General features: G+C 41.6%; 1 protein-coding gene across 2 annotated transcripts; it reads left to right on the top strand.

Moving 5' to 3' along the window:
* Positions 1 to 1,165: 1,165 nt before the first annotated feature.
* tbx5a (T-box transcription factor 5a) lies at positions 1,166 to 17,125 on the top strand. Of its 2 annotated transcripts, none has more exons than XM_053411416.1 (8): positions 1,166 to 1,318; positions 2,089 to 2,183; positions 3,548 to 3,667; positions 4,640 to 4,787; positions 11,036 to 11,188; positions 14,098 to 14,189; positions 15,764 to 15,996; positions 16,533 to 17,125. In XM_053411416.1, exons 1-8 carry the CDS (start codon positions 1,166 to 1,168, stop codon positions 17,123 to 17,125), a joined length of 1,587 nt encoding a protein of 528 aa, XP_053267391.1. The 2 variants fall into 2 exon arrangements, with proteins under 2 accessions (XP_053267391.1, XP_053267392.1); XM_053411417.1 differs by having other exon boundaries at positions 1,166 to 1,309.
* Positions 17,126 to 20,228: the final 3,103 nt, after the last annotated feature.

Consider the following 20,228-nt stretch of genomic DNA (forward strand, 5'->3'; position numbering starts at 1 on the left):
AGAGGGAGGAGGGAAGAAGGAGGTGACGGACCTGCTCCTCTGGGACTCGACTGCAGCTTTACTGCTCGGTGCTATCGGCGGTCTCGGCTCACTAAAACGGTCCCCGGCCGTAAAATAAGGCACCGATCGAGGAGCGCGTCGAGGCTGTCACTGAGCTCCGAGGAGGAGGATCTCCGCAGCCGCTGCTCGTAGGAAATCAGGAGTAACCGTGAGACGAGGAGGAGGGAGAGCGCAGGATTCATGGAGGCTGTGCAGCTCCACAGAGCAAAACGCCTGGATTAACTGACTCTGGACTGGGGGGCATAACTGCACAGTTTTAAGACAGACGGGACCGTGTTTCTGAACCATCGCTGAGGTCAACTCCAAACCCGTACGGCGTGTTTTTGTGTTTTTAGGTAAGAGGATCCCGCTCTCATCCGGCTACGTGCGCTCATTGTTGTAATTCACATGAAGTAAAGGTTACTCTGCGCTGGAGGAATCGATTCTCTCCGTTTAAGAGTCAGTTTCTGTGAATAGAGGTGTTTTTTTTAGGGGGGGGATCAGTATGTTTCACTTTGTCCTGGATCTTCACCATGTTGCGATGTAACAACAAAGCTCGTGTCTTTTGTTTTGGGATCATGAATAGAAAAAACGTGTTTCCTCAAAAGCGAAGGTTATGGCTCAATATGCAGAAATACTCTCCCCAAATATTTCATGTCATCCATATTTTTTTTAGATCATATCTTTGTTCATGACTTTATAATCGACTAGATTTGTTATAGTAATATTTGCATGAGTCCCCAAAACTTCAGCCAATGTGAAAAATTACACATTAAATTCAATTCCTTTTGACGTTAATCTGAAAAATTTAGTCTAATTTTCAATCGGGTTGATGTGAAGGTGTGTTTGTGCTTTTATTTGAAATCTAACTGTATTTTGATGTCTGTGCCAGTAGCGTGCGCAATATCCTGTAGTCACACCGCACTTCTGAAAATGAGAAAACTTTGTGGCCACACAGCAAAGAACTGAACTCGTGTCTGTCAGTATACATGCTCCTAAACATCTTAAAAATAAGTAGCACTGTGTAATAATGTTGCTAAACGGCTTCATCCATGCGCTCTGACATGTCTTGTTGTTCTGGGTCTTCCGTGCAGCTTGGGCGGTAAAGTTCTCGGTGATCCTCATCATGGCGGACCAAGAGGAGACTTTCGGCCTCGAGAACTCTCCCGGTGGCTCGGATTCAAGGGAAGCCCAGAGCGATAGTAAATCAGAGAAGCAGAACGGGACCTCGAGCAAATCCCCATCGTCCCAGACGACTTACATCCAGCAGGTCAGTAGCGCTGCGTGCGCGTTAGGCCTCACTCTCTGCTCCAGGCTTCACACCGAGGTCACATCCACACGAAATACATATTCCTACGGGTGTTATGTTGCTGCTGTGGATACAAAAATATCCATAAATGTCTCAGAACTAGAAAATAGTGTGTCTGCTTATGGGAGTGGATCAATTCTACTGGTTTCCAAACTACATCTTTATTAACATGTAGACTTTTTATACCTCCTGTATGTGTAGTCTGACTTATACATAACTATAGCGAGTGGCTCCAAGAAACTGACATTACTCATTAGACAATTTTGGAAACATAATAGTAACCAATATTTTGTGGCTGAACATGAGACTATATTTGTATTCTGCATTGTAGAATATGCTCCTCCTCAGACATCCACCGTGCCTTATTATGGTCTGTATTTAGTTTAAGTGTTTATGCTGTGGCCCAACAAGTGCAGAATGATTTATTGCCTGATGTTGAAATAAAGTTTCTAAGAGGTTACATGAGGGGTTTCGTTGTCACTACAAATCCTATATTATTTATTGATTGGACTTTGCAGCGTCCCATTGCTCCAAAGTGTCTTTAAATTCAAAACGAATGTTTCGTTTTAACCTTCAGTCATTTAGAAATTAATTTCGAGGACATGCTGTTCTATTTCACCAACTCCAAAGGCCCCAAAACTTCCAGAGTATTGTGTGACACCTCTGCGTAAAATGTGGGTAGGCTCTTTTTCATGTAAAATCCATGAGCACTGTTGACACTGAGTTGTTTTATTTTGAAGGGAATGGAAGGCATAAAAGTCTACCTGCACGAGAGGGAACTGTGGATGAAGTTTGACGAGGTGGGCACGGAGATGATCATCACCAAAGCCGGAAGGTAAGATACCAAACTAAAGAAAAGTTTTGTGAATTCATCACATCAAGAGTTTGTATGTTTACTTATTGACGGTGAATCAGTGTGTATTCATTTTATATGGACCCATTTGTGAGTTAAAAGGTAGACCATAGACTGGATTTTTTTGTTCCTCGCGTGGGGGATTTGGAAATGCACAGTGTGGGGAGCTGCAGAGAAAACCCAGAGCATCTGGTGGACGCTTTAACGCTCTGGAGCAACAAAAGTGAACATAGGCTGCATTTAAGTCTGCAGGGTGGGCCTGCGGGGAAATATATGGATTTACCAATCAGCCTGCATCGAATGGACATAATTGTTGGTGTTAAAAACATAATTGTGTTTGTGTGCGTGTGTCCGTCCTGCCAGCCGGCAACACATTTGCCTGCAACACATTTGCCTGCAACATGTTACCGTACATGTGTCCCGCTGTCAGCTCCACGTTTGCCCTCTGACTGCATCCAGTCAAAATAACGCACGTCGACTTGAGTGGGACTTGCATATATGCATCATGACCGCTGGTGTCTGCACACACACACTCACACACACACACACACACACACACACACACACACACACACACACACATGCCCCGTGGCTCATCGCTGAACGATGAACATTTATAATTCAGCACGGCTACATTTCATTGTGCGGGCGTAAGGCAGTTGTTTTCTCACAGCTGCACAAAGTCTCCATTATATTCCCGTCACTCATTTCGCTCATGTCTTTGGCGTGGAACGATATTAACACAGTATCCGTCCCTCGTCTGCTGCCCTCCCCCCTGTCTCACGAGTCTTATTCACATCATGTGTGTGTGTGTGTGTGTGTGTGTGTGTGTGTGTGTGTGTGTGTGTGTGTGTGTGTGTGTGCGTGCCTGCGTGCGTGCGTGTTCTCATATATGTGTGTTTTCTGTTGTATGGCAGATACCAAATGCCCAAGTGATTTACTAAAAGGATCCAGCTAACATCTGGCTCACAGTGTCAAAACGTTTTATAATGCCCAGGCCCCACTCAGACCTAACGCACGGCAAAGAAAATACATTTCCAGACCTGTTGTAAGACGTCTTAAAGCACCATGCGCGAGCTGACTTTAGTTTGTTGGCAATTTTGAATCATTACAATTTATTCTTACAAATATTAATTTCCATTCATTCAATTTCACGAGCGTGCCACGGATGCTTGCGCCCTTCAAACGTTTGGAAAATGGCCAAACTCTGTAAAAACTAGTGATTTTTTATACAGAGCACAAAACCATTGGAAAAACACCACAGTCTATTTTTGCTTGTATATTTTTCCAGACATGGGACAGAAATACCACACCGCGCTTTATAAACCGTATTCTGTCCTTCACAGGCGAATGTTCCCCAGCTTCAAAGCGAAGGTCACGGGACTAAACCCCAAAACTAAATATATCCTCCTGATGGATGTTGTTCCTGCAGATGATCATCGATACAAATTCGCTGATAATAAATGGTAAGTAAAGTTCTTCTACGTTTCTACAATTCTTAAGGACTTTTATATTCCTTCCAGAAACCCTTTACGCACAATTACGCGCAGTAAGTTTCAGTAAAATGTGGCGGTTATTGTTTGGGAGGTCGCCATTCTCTCTCAGGACGAGAGAAGGGATGAGGATGGACGAGAATCGGAAGTGAAACGTATTCATTCCCCGAGAATTATGAAGTGTGTGTTTTTTAATGGTTGCCAAGAAGTGTGGTCAGCAGAGAGAGACGTTCGTGCCGGTGTTGAATAGATGTTTGATGACTTTTCCCCAAAGCTCTAGCAGTTCTATATGCGCAGTGCAACAAGGCTCTCTTTCACGACGGAGCACAAACATATTTATTTAGTGTCATGTCGATCTGTCTAACCTTGGTCAGGAATGCCCTGTTTGGGTCAGTGCGTTTCAATGAGGAGATACTTAGAGAGGATGACTGCATGCCAATACTGCCGATAATGACCTGTCCAAAGTCTCTCCTGGAACTAATACTACTCTTGATCCAAGTGTTGGAAGATGGTTTCTAATCTAACCACGATCCAAAACCAACCTCATGAAACGTTAAACACGACGGCACTGCAGTTCAATCATAATCAATAATCAATTTCATTTAATGCAAAGTTTTTAAACTTTTAAAGTGCCTGTATAGAAATGAAAGTAAACCTTGTTGTGCAGCATAATTAAATGAGCGTATTTCAACTAGCCTTTTTTAATTTGGAAAACACTGTGCTTTTTCCGATTTTTCATAAATTCCCTTAAATTCTGAAATTAATCTGCTCATTTTAACAAATGCAATAATGTGATATAAGAGTCTAAATACAATGGAACTTGTAGCGTAATTAAATTTTCACTCCACGGACACGGTCCAGCTCTCCCAGTGTTTTTGCGCATGCACGGTTGATTGTGGGTGTCCTTGCGAATTGTGACGGTGCGACTGTGCTGCTGTGCTCCAGGTCCGTGACCGGGAAGGCAGAGCCCGCCATGCCCGGGAGGCTCTACGTGCACCCGGACTCTCCAGCCACGGGCGCGCACTGGATGAGGCAGCTCGTCTCCTTCCAGAAGCTGAAACTGACCAACAACCACCTGGACCCGTTCGGACACGTAGGTGCCTAGGCCTATATCATCTATTCTGTAGTGTCACAGCCCCGTGTCGCTGTGGATGTAATGATAACGCGACACTGTGTTGATCCAGAAGTGTGGGTTTTCTCATGGTTTGATGCTCAGCGGCACTTCAGCAGCGTGGGCTCCTCTTCTACTCATCTATAGGCCTCTGTAAAAACCCTGTACAGAACAAACGCTGGTTTTCATAGCTGAGAATTGATAATGATATTTTTTGGGTCGCTTAGTTTAAAACTCTGTATTATTATGATTATGATTATTAGTAAAGAAAACGATTAAATTATATATTAACTGAAGGCACTAGATTTAGATTTTGGCTAGTTAAAACATTAAACTTTAAATATGGAGAGCCGACGTAAAAACAAAATCTTTACGCCTCTTTTACATTAGAATTAAAATGTATTATTGAAAAACTTTGAAAACCTTTAATTTACTTGGTTTGAAAGAAATGTAACTTTGCAGGATTGTGCAGCATCAATGCTTAAAAATTCAACCAAACAATTTCAGGTCCTCCTGCATTTTTTTTTTTTTTTTGTTGCGTTATGATGTTTTATTGTTGCTCTATTCAATCACTGGTGACTCTTCTGAATACATGATGCAAACAATGCATTTTGTACTAAAGTCCGAGGAAAAAACTCTTGTTGTTGGGCTGCTGTTACCTGGGCTATACCTTCTACATATTTTTCCTGATTATTTATTTTTTATCTTTCAAACTCCCTCTGTTTTTAAATTTCTGCTGTGGGCTTTTGAGAAACAGAGGTTTGGTTTAGAAAATATTCAGACCTTAGAATCCAGGTTATGGAGTTGAAATGAAAGTCTGGTTACAGTAGATTGATTAAGTAGAAAGCGTTTGACTTCCAAAAATGCATTTTCTGTCAGAAAAAATGTCTTAACTTTTCAAATGTTGGATAAACTATGATCTAACTATTTTTCTCATACAGAAATCATGTTTTATATTTTGAGATCTATAATATTTTATGACAATTAAAGCAAAAGTGATGAAAAAGATAAAAACACTGCAAAACAAAACTTAAATAATTCCAAATAGTATTTGTTATTTATTTCTTTGCACACATAACGTTTTTTTGAGGAAATTGCTCAATGAATAGTTGCTCTGGCAAAGTTAATTAGTTTTTAAATGTGCATTTATTTGCTGTTGCATTCCTTTAAAAATGTACAAATTACATAATATATGATCCAGTAAAAGCAAGAAACCTCCATGACTTCAAGCTGGAGCAAACTCCAGTCAAAAGTATGATTTGAATTTAGATCCTTTTCTCCTGCCAACATTGAACAACATGTTTGTTGTACCGGCATGTTGGAGCCTCTTTGGTATGTTTTGTTCTTGGGGCTTGTTACACCAACCCCCCAGATGCATTAAAGTTGCAGACCTCCTGGAAGTCAGCTCTCATAAGTAAAAGGAAGTATTCGGGCACTTTTTTCAAGCCAAAAACTGACAGAGGCCGTTGTATCCTTCCCATCACCTCGCTCAGCACCAGTAAGGGACAGCATGGTACCCATTTCCGAACTTTGCCTCCTCATTATTCTGAACTCAATAACTTGCCCCAGGTTTTCAATATTCCCATCTTAACCCCCAAAACGGAAAACACAAGCATCACTTACTTCATCACCTGGTTTTCCGGCTACAAATGAGGCCCAGGCAGGTTTTTATCAAATTCTGAGCACATCAAGGCCTAATTAGATCTAGAAACTGAATAGTGAGACTATTTGCTTTCACCGATGGGCCCAGTCATGAAAGGAAACAACATGAGATCTGCTACAGGCGCATGATCAGCTGCTGCCCTGCCTAATGGGCAGATGTGTAATTACAAGGAAAACACAAGAAATGTGATGTTTTTATGAGGAGTGTGCAGCTAGTGATGATTAAACTAAATAAGGTTCAGAAAAAAGGTTGATTATTTAAGTGGTTTTCTGTAAATTTGTGTAATCAAGAGGCAGAGCTAATACTTAACAGAAAACCTGGTTTTGTTTCAGTTTTATAGTTATTACATATTAACTGTTTTACAGTTATCATGCCCAATGAACACAGAAGATCAATTATTAACACAGTTAATCGAGATAATGTCATTTATCATCAATTTGTAACATAATATAAAGGAGTCACATTTTTGATTCAATGCAAAAAACACAAAAATGAGTGTGCATTCTTTCAAACACACACACACACACTCACACACACACACACACACACACACACACACACACACTCACACACACACACACACACACTCACACACACACTAAAGCCTTTATCTACCCACATGGCACCTTTAAAGCTTGTTGCCTTGCCAGGGCCCAGCTGGCGAAATGAAAGTGGAGCTCGGTCGGAATGTGCGCACAATTGTAAATTTTGGGTTAAAGTGCATTTTTGATTGGCTGCAGTGGTTCCTGGCTCGCCCCCTTTTGTGCTGGGAGACAGCACCAGGGGATTCATAAATGAAATGCTGGTGGCCGGCCAGAAACCTCCTCCATCAGCTTGTTGGTGCAGCTGGTTGAAATAAGTTGTAGATGATTTATAATTACCAGGAGTGAGACACGAGAGCGAAACATATTGCTGATGCAGATTGGAACCGCTCGGGACAGGGGCCTGTAAAGCAGACGCCGTTCTCCAGAAATGTCTGGTAATTAGACACATGTCAGCGGAGGGAGCAGGGCTGAGCTCACAGCTCAGCACTGGGGCCAGCGTCTAATGGGAAGCGAGGGAGGCGACGCCACATGAGGCCTGAGTGTTTGTGTACAGGGTTGATTGTGCAAACTTTAAAAAAAATTCAAATGAAGAGGTTCAGGTGCAACAATCCCCTGACAAATATTTGTATTTACAGAAGCTTATTGGAAGAAACGCAGATTATATTCTTCTTTAAGCGCTTTGTTTGTTTTTTGTAACTTTTTTTTTACTGATATTTTCAGGCAGACATAGTTTACATACACATACACACATCAGCTACATCTCGGGTGTACTTCACCACAACACATTGTGGTGATATTCCATGTATAGATGCACATAGATTGTCTCTACCAGTATTTTACATATTGATCATATAGTTTTGAGGTCAATTTCTCCGTATAGTTGAATTCACTGATAGTTGATCTGGTTTTATAGAGAAAAATGCTTTCATGAAAATTCTAATTCGTGCATGTTCGTAAAAAATCACTACAAAAGTTGTTAGAAGGAACTCAGTTCATTTTCTGAACTCCCGGGCCATTTGTACTTAAGGATTTCCACTTAATACTTTTTCTTCCACTGCATTACATTTAACATGTTGTAGTTTTTGACTTACTATTTAGTTTACTATATAGTGACTGTAGCGTTTTACAAACCAGGTAATCATATAATAAAATATGATGTTGCTCTCAGTTAAAGTATACAACTGTGTGGTTTGAATGAGTTTCATACAACTGGCTGCTTAATGCATTGCTAAAACTAATGGTAGAAGTACATCATATATGATAACAATACTCTGGAGTTAATAACTAGTCTGACTTTTGAAACTTATCTACGTTTTCCTGTGAATCCATGTGCACTCCTATATATATATACCACTGTGCAGTACTTGTACTTGTTGCAGAGTATCTCTCCGACTACCTCTTAAACCTACAGTCTCATCGTTATGGGCCTGGATAAGCAAATAAGTGTTGTTTTCTTAAATTCCTAAAAAGTCATTTGTTTTTGTCTCAGGTTTCATACCGAGCTGCAGCCCCTACTTTGATCTTTCCCTCAACTCCAGGAATATTTGTCCGTGGTCCGTTCATCTCTCCTCCCCGCGCCCCCTCCTCCTCCCTCCCTCTGCTCCCGCACTCGTCTCCCTGTCTTCCCACACATGTTTTGGCCAGGAGGGTGGAGTGTGAGGATCGCACTGTTTATATTCGAATGGCAGTGTGCGATGAGCAATAGATGATGGTGTACAAAGCCTGCTAATCCCGAGGCTCGGGGAAAACTCTCTGATGTGGTGGAACTTGAAAGCAAAGGGCAGCGGCACGAGACCCAAAGTGATCCCTCACTATCATTAAATACTATCATCTAGAGTCAGGCAGGGGGGGGGGGGTGCAGAGATACTGAGACCCAGGCAGGGCAGCGGCTGGGCCGGGGAGACGAGGCGTGTGCTGGGGCCCCAGTGGGTGGTCTGCAGCTCCACCACTACCCCCCCACACACACACAACCCCTCTACTAACACTGGACTTTGGGAACCCACAGTCAGTGGACCATACTTTTTTTTCACGGTGAAATGTACACTGGAAAATTTCCATGCAACTTGTGCTGTGTCACAGCGACTGACATCTTTAACCTCTAAAACCTTGTAATGTGCCGAGTGATGGGTTTCCATTGATGGGCCTGTTGTTGTGGTTTGTCCAAATCTCGGACGCACGTCTGCAGACCTCAAATCAGTCAGCAATGAATGCGTGCATGGGGAAAGGTTCAGTTTAACCTACTTTTTAACTGCACTGTGATCAGAGAAGTCCTCTAATAGGAAGTTAGAGCCGCTTATGTGCATCCAAACAGGAAGGAAGTGATGTGTATATATAGAAAAACACTGCTGCAAGACAGAATCTTTCTCAGTCTAGAAACTATCCTGAGCTCAGATCCAAGTTTCCTGCAAATATTTTATTTATGACAGGTTGTAGAATTTGCAAAAGTTGGTTTTCCATCTGCGAGTCGCCCGCTCCTCTACATCCTGCTTATCCACAGAGATACACCCGACAAATGATCACTGATATGTTCTGCACAGTGCCGGCAGCTTCCATTAAATCATCCTGCATCTACGCGGTGCATGGCAGGCAGTTGACACACATTTTTACCCATCACAAAAACCTACTGCACCATGTAATTAGATCAAGTTGGACTGGAAATTAATAATGGATGACCATTGTATCATCTGTGTAGGCCTCTACGGTTCACTTGGCTCCTAAAAAAGCACTCTGGGGTCATGGCTGTGCAATAACACAGGATGCCCCCACAGGTACTCGGGGGTCAGGGCGAAACCCTTGTCCCTTCTCGGGCTGGCAGTGAAAGGCAGGTACAAAAACAAGCTTTGAGATAACAGATAAGAGGAATGCCTATGGGAGAAGAGACGTGAGGGGGGGGGGGGCTGGGTGCAAACTGGAGGGGGAGTTAAGAGGAGGGGAAGGAGAAAAAAAACTCTACTTTTAATCTGTAAACGTAAGTGGATCTGGTGAAAATACAAACCATTAGATTTCCACAGGGCCGACGACCATGACCCCCGTTCCGTCAAAACAATTAGACTTAAGACCCACGGATGAGAGGGCCTCAAAAGAGAAGTTCAAGGCTCAAGTTCAGCTGTGTGGACCGCGTCTCCGTGTCGCCACTGGTCTCCACTGGTAGCAGTCATCACTTAGAGCAGACTGGGAGAGTCAGGCTACAGGCAACTGGAGAGAGGACAGGCTCCTGTCAGCCTGTTACCCTTCTGCTTGACTCCTCAGGCATCCCTGTTACCATGGGAACACTCCTGTAATAATTATAACATGCAAGATTTTATTTAGTTTTCAGGCTGAATGAGAACAAGTCAGAGCTTTTCACTTCTTTAAATAAGGAGAAAGTTCAAATGAGTAATTTTTTTATAAAACGATAAAAGTTTTATAATGTAAAATAATGTATGTATTTTTTTCAGAAAGAAGTATAGTTACTCAGTTTCGATTGAAAACGTCCCATTTAAATTGATTTATTAAGGTTCTTTGAGATTGAAGAATTATATATATTTTTATTAACTAGCTGTCAAGCCCATTGTTCTTTTCATGCAAAAAAGAAATATGGCTGTAAAATGTCACTTTGCTGCAATGAATGACTCACAAAGTTTTATCTTAGTGGTGAATATCATCATTCTGCCTAAAATAAATAACATTTTCAGTATTCTTACCCTATAGGCGCTTCACTCGTGTGTCTTCATCTTAGATGCAAGTGTATAACATTTGCCATGGCAACAAAAAAGCATAAATAACCAAACTAACAAAGCAACAAACAATGTATTACAGTTATTATATATTATGCCAAAGCGAGGACTTCCGGGGAAATGGTGTATATTTTTTTCTTCTTCATTCAAATCGTACACTACTCCAAAATGCTGTCAGAGCATCTGGACTTCACTTCCTACTTTCTTCCTCCAAACAGACCTGAAGAGACGTTGTATTTTGTTGTTGTATATTTTTATTTTTATTCAATTTCTTCATCAAAATCTGTGATGTTGTCTTTCTTGCAGATCATCTTGAATTCGATGCACAAGTACCAGCCCCGGATCCACATCGTGAAGGCGGATGAAAACAACGGCTTTGGCTCCAAAAACACGGCCTTCTGCACGCACGTCTTCCCGGAGACTGCCTTCATCGCGGTCACGTCCTATCAGAACCATAAGGTACGTGCTTCGTGCGTGGGCCACTTTTGGATTATTTATTTATTTTTTAAATTCAAAGCGCGTTTTATGATCCAAATTCATTAACTCCAAATACAAACAGAGCCCTGTTGCATATTTTAAAAACAGAAGAAACGCAGATTGGATAAATGGCTAATTTATTTGTCCAGCTAAACTATATCACCTATGATTATTATGTCATTCACACAAGACTTCGTTTGAATTAGGCCCGTTTTGCTGACGGTAAACCGGATTGTCTGTGAGGTGCAGCGGTGAAGCCTTGTCGCTGTGAGACTGGCCACGTCCGATTTCACGTGAAGTCTCTGGCAGACGAGACAAAGCTGCAGATACTCGACTAGACCACGTCTGACCTCAGGATACTTTGTCCCAGTCACAGTCCTGCAGCGCTTTGTGGACAGAGACACGCTGCGGATGAAATAGATAGATCCCAACTACTACTAATACTTAGAGTGATACTACTACTATTATTACTAGTACTACTGCCACTAAATAATAATATACAATTATTTGTAAAGATAATAATAAAACTATAGCCTTCTTCTAATATTAAAAGGCAAACTACTACTAATAATAATAATAATTCTTAGATGATAAGCTGAGATATAATAATAATAATAATGTATTTTAATACTATGCTGTTATTGTGGATCTAAATAAATCATAATAATGATTAGAAACTCCCTTGAAAAAATACGAATCTGCAAAAAAATCCTTGAATTTAATTTGAGAACACTTTGAAAAGTTTGTGCCACTTAATTGTTTAGTCTTATACTTGCCAAAGTGGCAGGAAAACTGTGCAGGTTGTATTTAGTTTATTATCAGATCGATGGGTTATATTCAGTCATTATTGATCTTGTTTATTTGTCACAATAGCCGTTTGTGTGCTGGTGATGGATGCGGAAAATGAAACTGCAGGTTATTACCGGTTCTGGTTGGGGGAAACGATTTAAAAGAAAACAGAAAGCTCATCCTGATTATTTATTAAATATAACTGATATAACAACAATATTATTATTTTACGTATTCTCTTTTGGGGGTTTGATTTGTCTCTTTAGTTTCTTGAAGGCGTAACGTGTTATTTTCATGAGTAGAACGTTAACTCGTGTGCGTAATGTGTGCGTAAAAGCTCAAATACTGTACCGTATGGTTGTTGGTCTTATCACTCAATGATTTAGAAACGGACATAAACTATAATAGCACTGAATTAAAGTTAAATGTCTAAACCTATGTGTGATGTCTCGAGGCCGTGAAGCCTCCCAGTTGTTTATATCTTTACTTGTATTTGAGTTTTAAGGCTCTGGGGAAAGAAGCAGAAATCAAACTTGGTATTTACCCTGCGTCCAACATTTCTGCAGAGGAAAAAAAACCTCGCGATCCCAGATATCTGTAAACAGCGTCTGTTTAACATCATTTAACCATGTTGGCCTACATGTTTTTAGTTTGGGGAGGATGTGGCAGAAAAAGGGGGCGAGCGCTCATAATGTCCCCGGAGCCAATCGGAGACCCCCGCGCTCTCTGGGAACAGGAAGCGCAAATGACCGACATTCTGAAGGAACCATTCATTATTTTCAAACATGTTATTGGGGGGACTGAGATCGTAACCTCGGGGCTAATTATTGGGGCTTTGCGGAGCTGCAGGAAAAACACAGCATTTCTGATTTCCTGGCGCTTTGGCACGACTGTTTAATCAAACAGTCGAACATCTGCTGGAACAATATGTGCTGCGGGCCTGCGTCCAATTCACCTGCTTCACTCTCAGCTCCTAACCACCTTTTTATTTTTTGCTTATATCCAATTTGAACATTATAAAATATTTTGAGTACATCTGGAGAATTGTTTTATAGGCCTTGGCTATTTTTAATGAGTACAGTTTGGACATAGTCTAGTCTTCGAAGTTGTGAGTGAACTTTGCCTGATTGTCTTGAGTCCATGCTCCCAAATTATATTTAACAGTTTTCAAATTTTCCATTCTTATTATTTCCAATCCTCTGGGCCCATGTCAGCAGGAGATAACAGATGTGTTTAGCAAAATATGTTACTTTTCCTTTTCTGTAAACTGAGCTCAGGCTATCGCTTTGGAGCGGGTTATTGGTATTTCTTCTTGGAAGGGTTACAAGAGAGCACAACAAGACCCTGAACTTTTTATTCTTAAAGAAAAAACAATATGCAAATGCTTTGCCAGGCTGCATTAGGAGGAGAAGCTGAAGCAAGAGTGTCACGTGATGAGAGATTTTTTACAAGTTTTGGTAAAAGTGTCAGCCAGCGTGTAGACAAACCTCCAGTCCAGTCAGAGAACTCCGAGCACACGAGAGCTGCCAACTAATTACCTGAGGGGGATATCCCTGGATTGTACTTATTACCTCTTTTGTCACTCACTGTTTCAGGGTGGCTCTCTGCTTGTGTTTGTATTCTGAAAAACATAAAATCATATAATAGATCACATTATTTGCGTCTGTCAGGCGTTCGCCAACTATCTGCCGAGCCAGAGAGCATCAAATGTAACATAATAAATTGTGAAAGAAAATATGTATTATTGCTTTTATTGAATTGTTTAGCTGAGGATCCCTAAAGGCATCTTAAGTTTCTGGAAACGTGATCTATTGTTTTGTTCACTCCAGTGACTTGTAAAGCAGCTAGGTGCTTCCAAAGAAACTTCAAAACTAGGCTCCACACAAACATCTTGTCACGAGGCCATCACATTAATCTCCAGCCGAAGAGGACGTGACTGTTGATAGTAGGAGGAAGACAGAAATGTTGCCTTTTAAATAGCTGCTGCTTTTGAGCGTGTAACGCTTTTTTAAAAACACTACTTTTAGTGTAAGATCTTGTCACAAATGGTTTTCATTGCAGAGGATGTGTCACTGATGTCCAGTGTGTTTTGTGTTTTGCAGATAACTCAGCTGAAGATTGAGAACAACCCGTTTGCAAAAGGTTTTCGTGGGAGTGACGACATGGAGCTGCACAGGATGTCCAGGATGCAAAGGTAGCTATAGCAATTATCAATGCATTTGGAAATTGATAGTGTAATAGTAAATAAGTCAGGGTTAAGGGTTAGTTTTTATGGAAACTTGACCATGGAACCCCAAGATTTTGGTTCTTTAATGTTTGAGAACCTTTGCTTTGATTGCTGCTGGCCTGTAATAAATGGAGATGCTGACACAAACTTAATGATGTCAAATGAGTAGATAAATGTCGCCACACAATTAGACGGGCATTAACTGACATCCATGGTCACACTGTCGCTGAACAAGCCCCGCTTTAATCCTCCAGCCAGCCCAGCGTAAGCCAGTTGTGAGCGTAACTTTCACTGATGTAAGTGTAGTTCTTGATCCTCGGCCAGTTTTCATGCCGAAGACTTTTATGGTCCATTTGGAAGAACCTCTGACACACGGCTGCAACATCTCCTTTCCGCACTCCTTCTATACCAGGATGTTCCAACAGCTTGTGTGAGTGTGTGAGTGTGTGTGTGTGTGTGTGTGTGTGTGTGTGTGTGTGTGTGTGTGTGTGTGTGTGTGTGTGTTTGCGTGTGTGCTGAACCGGTGGTATCGTTTGGTCCAGCAGCCAAGGCAGTACACGACCACATTGCTCTCTCTCTCTCTCTCTCTCTCTCTCTCTGTTATTCAGTCCAGATGAGGGATGGAGTCCATACTGCGCGGAAAACACTTTTTCAAAGGACAAAATCTGGTTTCTTAACTTATACAGCCCACCCACCCCCCCCCCACCCTCCCTTTGTGCAGCCAATACAGACCTTGTGTGTGTTTGTGTGCCTGTATTCAAATGCAGAAATCCCATATCGTACCACACTGGAAAAGCTGCTTGGCGTGTCCACAAGGTGCTAAAATCCTGCTTCCTTCCCATAACCTTTCATTCTGAGCCACAGTCAGAATAAAGGGCTTTCGGTAATTAAGCATTTCAGATTAACGTCATGATTTATGCTGCAGAGAAGAATCCCTGGACGATTGCTCTGTCTCTGCACTTCTTTCAAAAATGGCGCCCTTGATTGTATCCGACGCACGTTAAGTTACTTTAAGTAGGTGCGTGCCACAAGATAATACGACATTTTAAGTGAAACGAATTTCACCTCTCAAAACCTCGCAAATAGATGGAGGTTGGTGGGAGGCCAAACCGCACTATCAGTCTTACACGCCATTGTCCGCTCCTGCCAAAGTACAGTGAGCCGCGCACGTCTGCTCTTGGTTACAGTTTTTTTTCGAAGGGAGAGCTTACTGCGAAACCAGGTCACTGTTCCGACTGAAGCGATCCCTGAAATCAAAGACCCAAAAGTAGCAAAGTGATCTATTGATGGATCGATGGATTAATGGGAGGGAAAAAACATGCAGGCACTTTCACTGAAGAGGGTTTTCCCCAGAGGAGCATCGCACCCTGTGTGTCCTGAGGCTGTGCGATTCACTCATGGTGAACACAGTTGTCTCTGAAAATAGATTTTAGAATTTCCGGAAATGTTTAATCTACACTATTTATAACCTGCAATAATATTTCAGGTCAGTTCCAAATATTGGCTTACGTCTGTCTGTCTGTCTGTCTGCACATCCCCAGCACCAAGGAGTATCCAGTCGTGCCTCGCAGCACAGTGCGACAGAGGGTGGGCTCCAGCCAGAGTCCGTTCAGAGGGGAGGTCCAGGGCATGGGCACCCCGAGCACCCTGAGCTCCCAGTACTCCCAGTGTGAGAACGGGGTCACCAGCACCTCGCAGGACTTGCTGCCCCAGTCGGGCTCCTACCCCCTGCCACACGAGCACGGCCAGGAGTTCCACTGCATCAAGAGGAAAGGTAAGGAGACTCTGAAACATAAAGATGAAAACGTGACTGTGTGTGAGGGGTTTTGTTTAATATGGGAAACACAAGATTCAACAAGAACATGGGAGATCAATAATGATTAAACTGTACATGTGCCCAACTTTGCCAAATGCCTGTGGTCTCTTGCTGGAAAGTTGTGTTGATGCTTCCACATATTTCTATTAAGTTTTTTACAAGTCAAATAAAAAACAGATATGATAATAAATCACTGCAAACATATATATAACATATGTGCAAAAAAGGAACAATAATCATCCAAGCAAAATATCATTGTCTGTTTATACACAAAATATATATTTACACATTTTGTGTATAAACTATGTTTGTCTTAATGATATTCATTAATTATTAGTAGAATAATAGAATACAATTTGCTTTGGTGTTAATGAGCAAAATCTAATAACTGCATTAATCTAAAAAGTTTTTGTGACTGCAAATGTTTTACTTTCTGTAACTGGGAGAGAACAAGTGAGTGACACTGTTCTTTCACTGTGTCCTTCTACCTGCAGTGGAGGATGACTGTCACTCCAGTGAGCACAGCTATAAGAAAGCCTACCCGGAGAGCTCGTCCAGTGAGGAGGACCATTACTACCGTCCTGTCGGCTACGCCCAGAGCCTGGGCCTCGCCGGGGGGCCCTACCGCAGCGAATCCAGCCAGCGGCAGGCCTGCATGTACGCCAGCGCATCGCAGGGGGCCGAGCCCGTTCCCAGTTTGGAGGATATCAGCTGCAACACCTGGGCAAGTGTGTCGCCCTATGGGAGTTGCTCCGTCACCACCATGCAGCCGATGGAGAGGCTGCCCTACCAGCACTTCTCCGCTCACTTCACCTCAGGGTCTCTGGTGTCCAGACTTGGCGGAGTCGGGGGCCACGCCTCGCCGCAGCTGGGCGACGGCCACCACGCGGCCATGTACCAGAGCTCCATGACCCACCCGACCCTGGGCCGCCAGTGCAGCCCCGGTGCTGGGATCCAGTCGCCAACGTCCGGCCTACAGGGAAACGAGTACCTCTACACACACGGCATCCCACGTACATTATCCCCACACCAGTACCACACTGTACATAGTGTCAGCATCATGCCAGAGTGGAACGAGAACAGCTAAAAGAGCTTATCTGCCCTCGACAGGTGAAAGGGAAAAAAGGACCAAAATCCAGAAGGTTTTAGATGAATTTATATTTATACTCTTTAGGGATGCTGTCCATCTTATTCAGATCAGTGTTGGTTCGCTGACGGCCGTGGATATGTGTGATTTGAGGCGTTGACTATAGGAGAGCGAGCATCTTCTTACTTAACTTTGTTGTGACAGCATCTGCACTTAAGAAAATGACAGAAACATGGAGAAAGAGGAGCCGGACCAAAAGGAACACAAGAGACTTCTTGAGTGCAGACAAATGCAGACACTGATCAGAAGAGGGAAACGCTTCAGATGCTTCTCCAGGCGTCGGGTAGATTGTGTCTTCATGCAGTGGAGTTTTTCTTCAGAGACAAGGGAATATGTTTTTATCATTTCTTTTTGTACAAAACTCTTATTTTGTACCCATGTCCCGAATTCATGTAAAAAAAAAAAAGAACATTGTCTTCTGTCACATTAGCTTGAGTTCTCCATTTATTTTAAGTGTTTGTAGTTTACAACTTACGTTGTAGTAACATTGCCATGAGTTGTTTTTTTGGTTTTGTTTTATATGAATAAGCGAATGGGAGCTTTTGTTGTGGCTCTTTGGTGAATTTGCGTGCTCTTAAATCTGTAAGAGCGGTTATTTGGTTTCCTGCTGCAGGGTACATGTACATGCACATCAACTAAATTCATCTTAATGCTGCAAAACAAAAAACATAGACATGTAAGATGCAACCGCATAGACAACATCAATAACATGACACTAGAGGAGAAAAAACCCAGATAAGTAAACTAGACCTTATTTCCCATATATTGCCATCATGATCCAAGATTTATGGTCATTAACTAATATAACAGTTTGCAGGGTGCATTGCATTCAGATTTAGTCCAGTCAAGAGCCAAAGTGATTTCAGTTTTTCACCTGCCTACATCCAGCTCTCTTTATTAACGTAAATATAATGAAACCTTCTTACAAACACAATATAACTGCAGTTTATTATTGTTACTAACATTTGACGTTGCGGGAAAAGTAATACAAAAATCTTTGCAGTGTCCCATTTTAGGTACTTCCACATCGTACACTGTTAATTATGGACTTGTGTAGTATGTGAATTTTCATGGCCATTAGCTTCATAGCTGTTAAAAATTTGCCTTATCATTCATGGTACCAACTCATCATAGACTGCTAAATTAACCCACTAAATAAACTGATGGCCTCAATGCAACCACAACAACAGTAAAGGGGTAAGAAGTGGAAAACAAGTTTAGACATTTATAACTTGAAATTGTTTATCCCGCCAAAAATTGGGATGGGCTTCAGCCTCAAAGTATAAGTGGTCAAGGGGATTGACAGCTGTATGTGTTGACCGTTACAACCATCGTCCACCATTTTAACTACTTTGAAAATAGATTAATCTTCCATCATTTCATTCTCAACATCTCGGCAGTTCTGTGTAGCCTTCACCCTCCAGGTCCCAAAGGAGAAACATCACATTGCCATAATTCACAGTTTGAACCAAACTCAATTTACCAAAAGCTTTCTTATCAATATTCAATGCCCCTAATCAATATTACTTGAGAATCAATTGGTTAAGTCCTTGACCTGTTCTGGTTTTCTAATTTGCAAAAAAAGCTATGTTGAAAAACATTTAATTGGGGAAACAGTTTTTTATATAAAAATGGAAATATTACAAAATCAACTTTCTACCAATTGTTATGTTGTGATCACAAGGAAAATGTGGTTTAAACTGTAAAATGTTGCATTGAGGGAAAAAGTGCTTGTTATTTATTGGGATGTCTCCTTTAACACACTCCACATACCTGACAGTAACTACACAGAAACATTGGCCGTCCCTCGTAGGGAAATGTCTGTTAATTGCTCTGGTTCATCCACATCTTATTCTTGATATGTAGACATCAAAATAGCATCACTGTTCATCTCAAACACCATCAATATTTTTGCCGTGTTTCAGCCCTGCAATTTTGTGAAGGAGATTCTTTTTTTTTCTAACTTTGCATAAGCTCTGATTGTGTGCTCCATGCGGTCTCATGTTGTACCCAGTGGATGTTTGTGCTCTCACATTTTTAAGTATTAACCCTCAAAGTGGCACTTCTCTGACAATCAAACCCAATCGACATGTAAAGTAGCAGTTGGACACCACGTAGAATGTAAAATCGGAAAATTCAAACTAAATTTTTACTCTACACGCTAAAGCAGAGTTCGGTTTCATCGTACAAATGAGTGTATGTTAGAGGTACGTTTTTACATGTGGACAAAGGCAACATTTTTTAAAGTTTGTAGTCAATAGAATGTTATTTGTCAATAGTATTTATTTTCCCAACCATGTACATCAGCCTGCTTCTGCATGTATCAAAGATAGAAGGTCCAATTTCTTTCTTTCTTTCTTTCTTTCTCTCTTTGTTTTTTATAGCTTGTTTTTTTATGATTGTTTATAGGATTTTCTAATCATACTTATATAGAAAACGGGATATTGTTCGACGGCTGTCCACAGGTATCAAAATAAGATTAAACCACATGAATAAAGTTTGTAAATAAAACATGTACATAACAGAATACCTGCAATAAATTCAAAAACAATAACACATTGTTCGTTTTGTCTTTCTGTCCAGAGTTGTGATATCGGGTGAGTTTATTATTTCTGACACACTTGGATCATACGTCCAGGCTTCGCTAATATTTCACTGCCTCTCGTGCAAGTAAAATCATATCTTCATCTGTCGAGTTGATGCATTGAAGGTGGTGACCTCACATTATCTACCCTCAGCCAGAGCAGAGGTTGAATCAGAAAACTGAAAAAGAGCAGGACCCTTTTTAAATGGTGCAGTTTGTAGTAAATGCGTTTGTGTGTGATAGACGCACGTTCACATCAGTTAAATGCAGTAATTGGCAGCAAGTGTGGTTACACTTTGGCATCGCAACCATCCCTGGGGTAAACCTTGTCCTCCTCGAGAGCTACTAGCCGATTCATCTTTAGTGGTGGCGAGTAGATAATGGGCGAATTTTCACTTTCGGGTGAACTATCCCTTTAACACACGAGGGACATGTATGAATGTAGTGAGAGGTATGATG

Source organism: Pleuronectes platessa, chromosome 19, assembly GCF_947347685.1.
Source record: "Pleuronectes platessa chromosome 19, fPlePla1.1, whole genome shotgun sequence".
Taxonomy (NCBI): domain Eukaryota; kingdom Metazoa; phylum Chordata; class Actinopteri; order Pleuronectiformes; family Pleuronectidae; genus Pleuronectes; species Pleuronectes platessa.

Bases quoted from the DNA above. Each gene is read 5' to 3' on its own strand.
- tbx5a (XM_053411416.1), top strand. From the start codon at position 1,166: ATGGCGGACCAAGAGGAGACTTTCGGCCTCGAGAACTCTCCCGGTGGC. The intron at 1,319-2,088 runs GCTGCGTGCGCG...TTTATTTTGAAG, and splicing joins ACATCCAGCAGGTCAGTAGC to GGAATGGAAGGCATAAAAGT. The intron at 3,668-4,639 runs GTAAGTAAAGTT...GCTGTGCTCCAG, and splicing joins AAATTCGCTGATAATAAATG to GTCCGTGACCGGGAAGGCAG.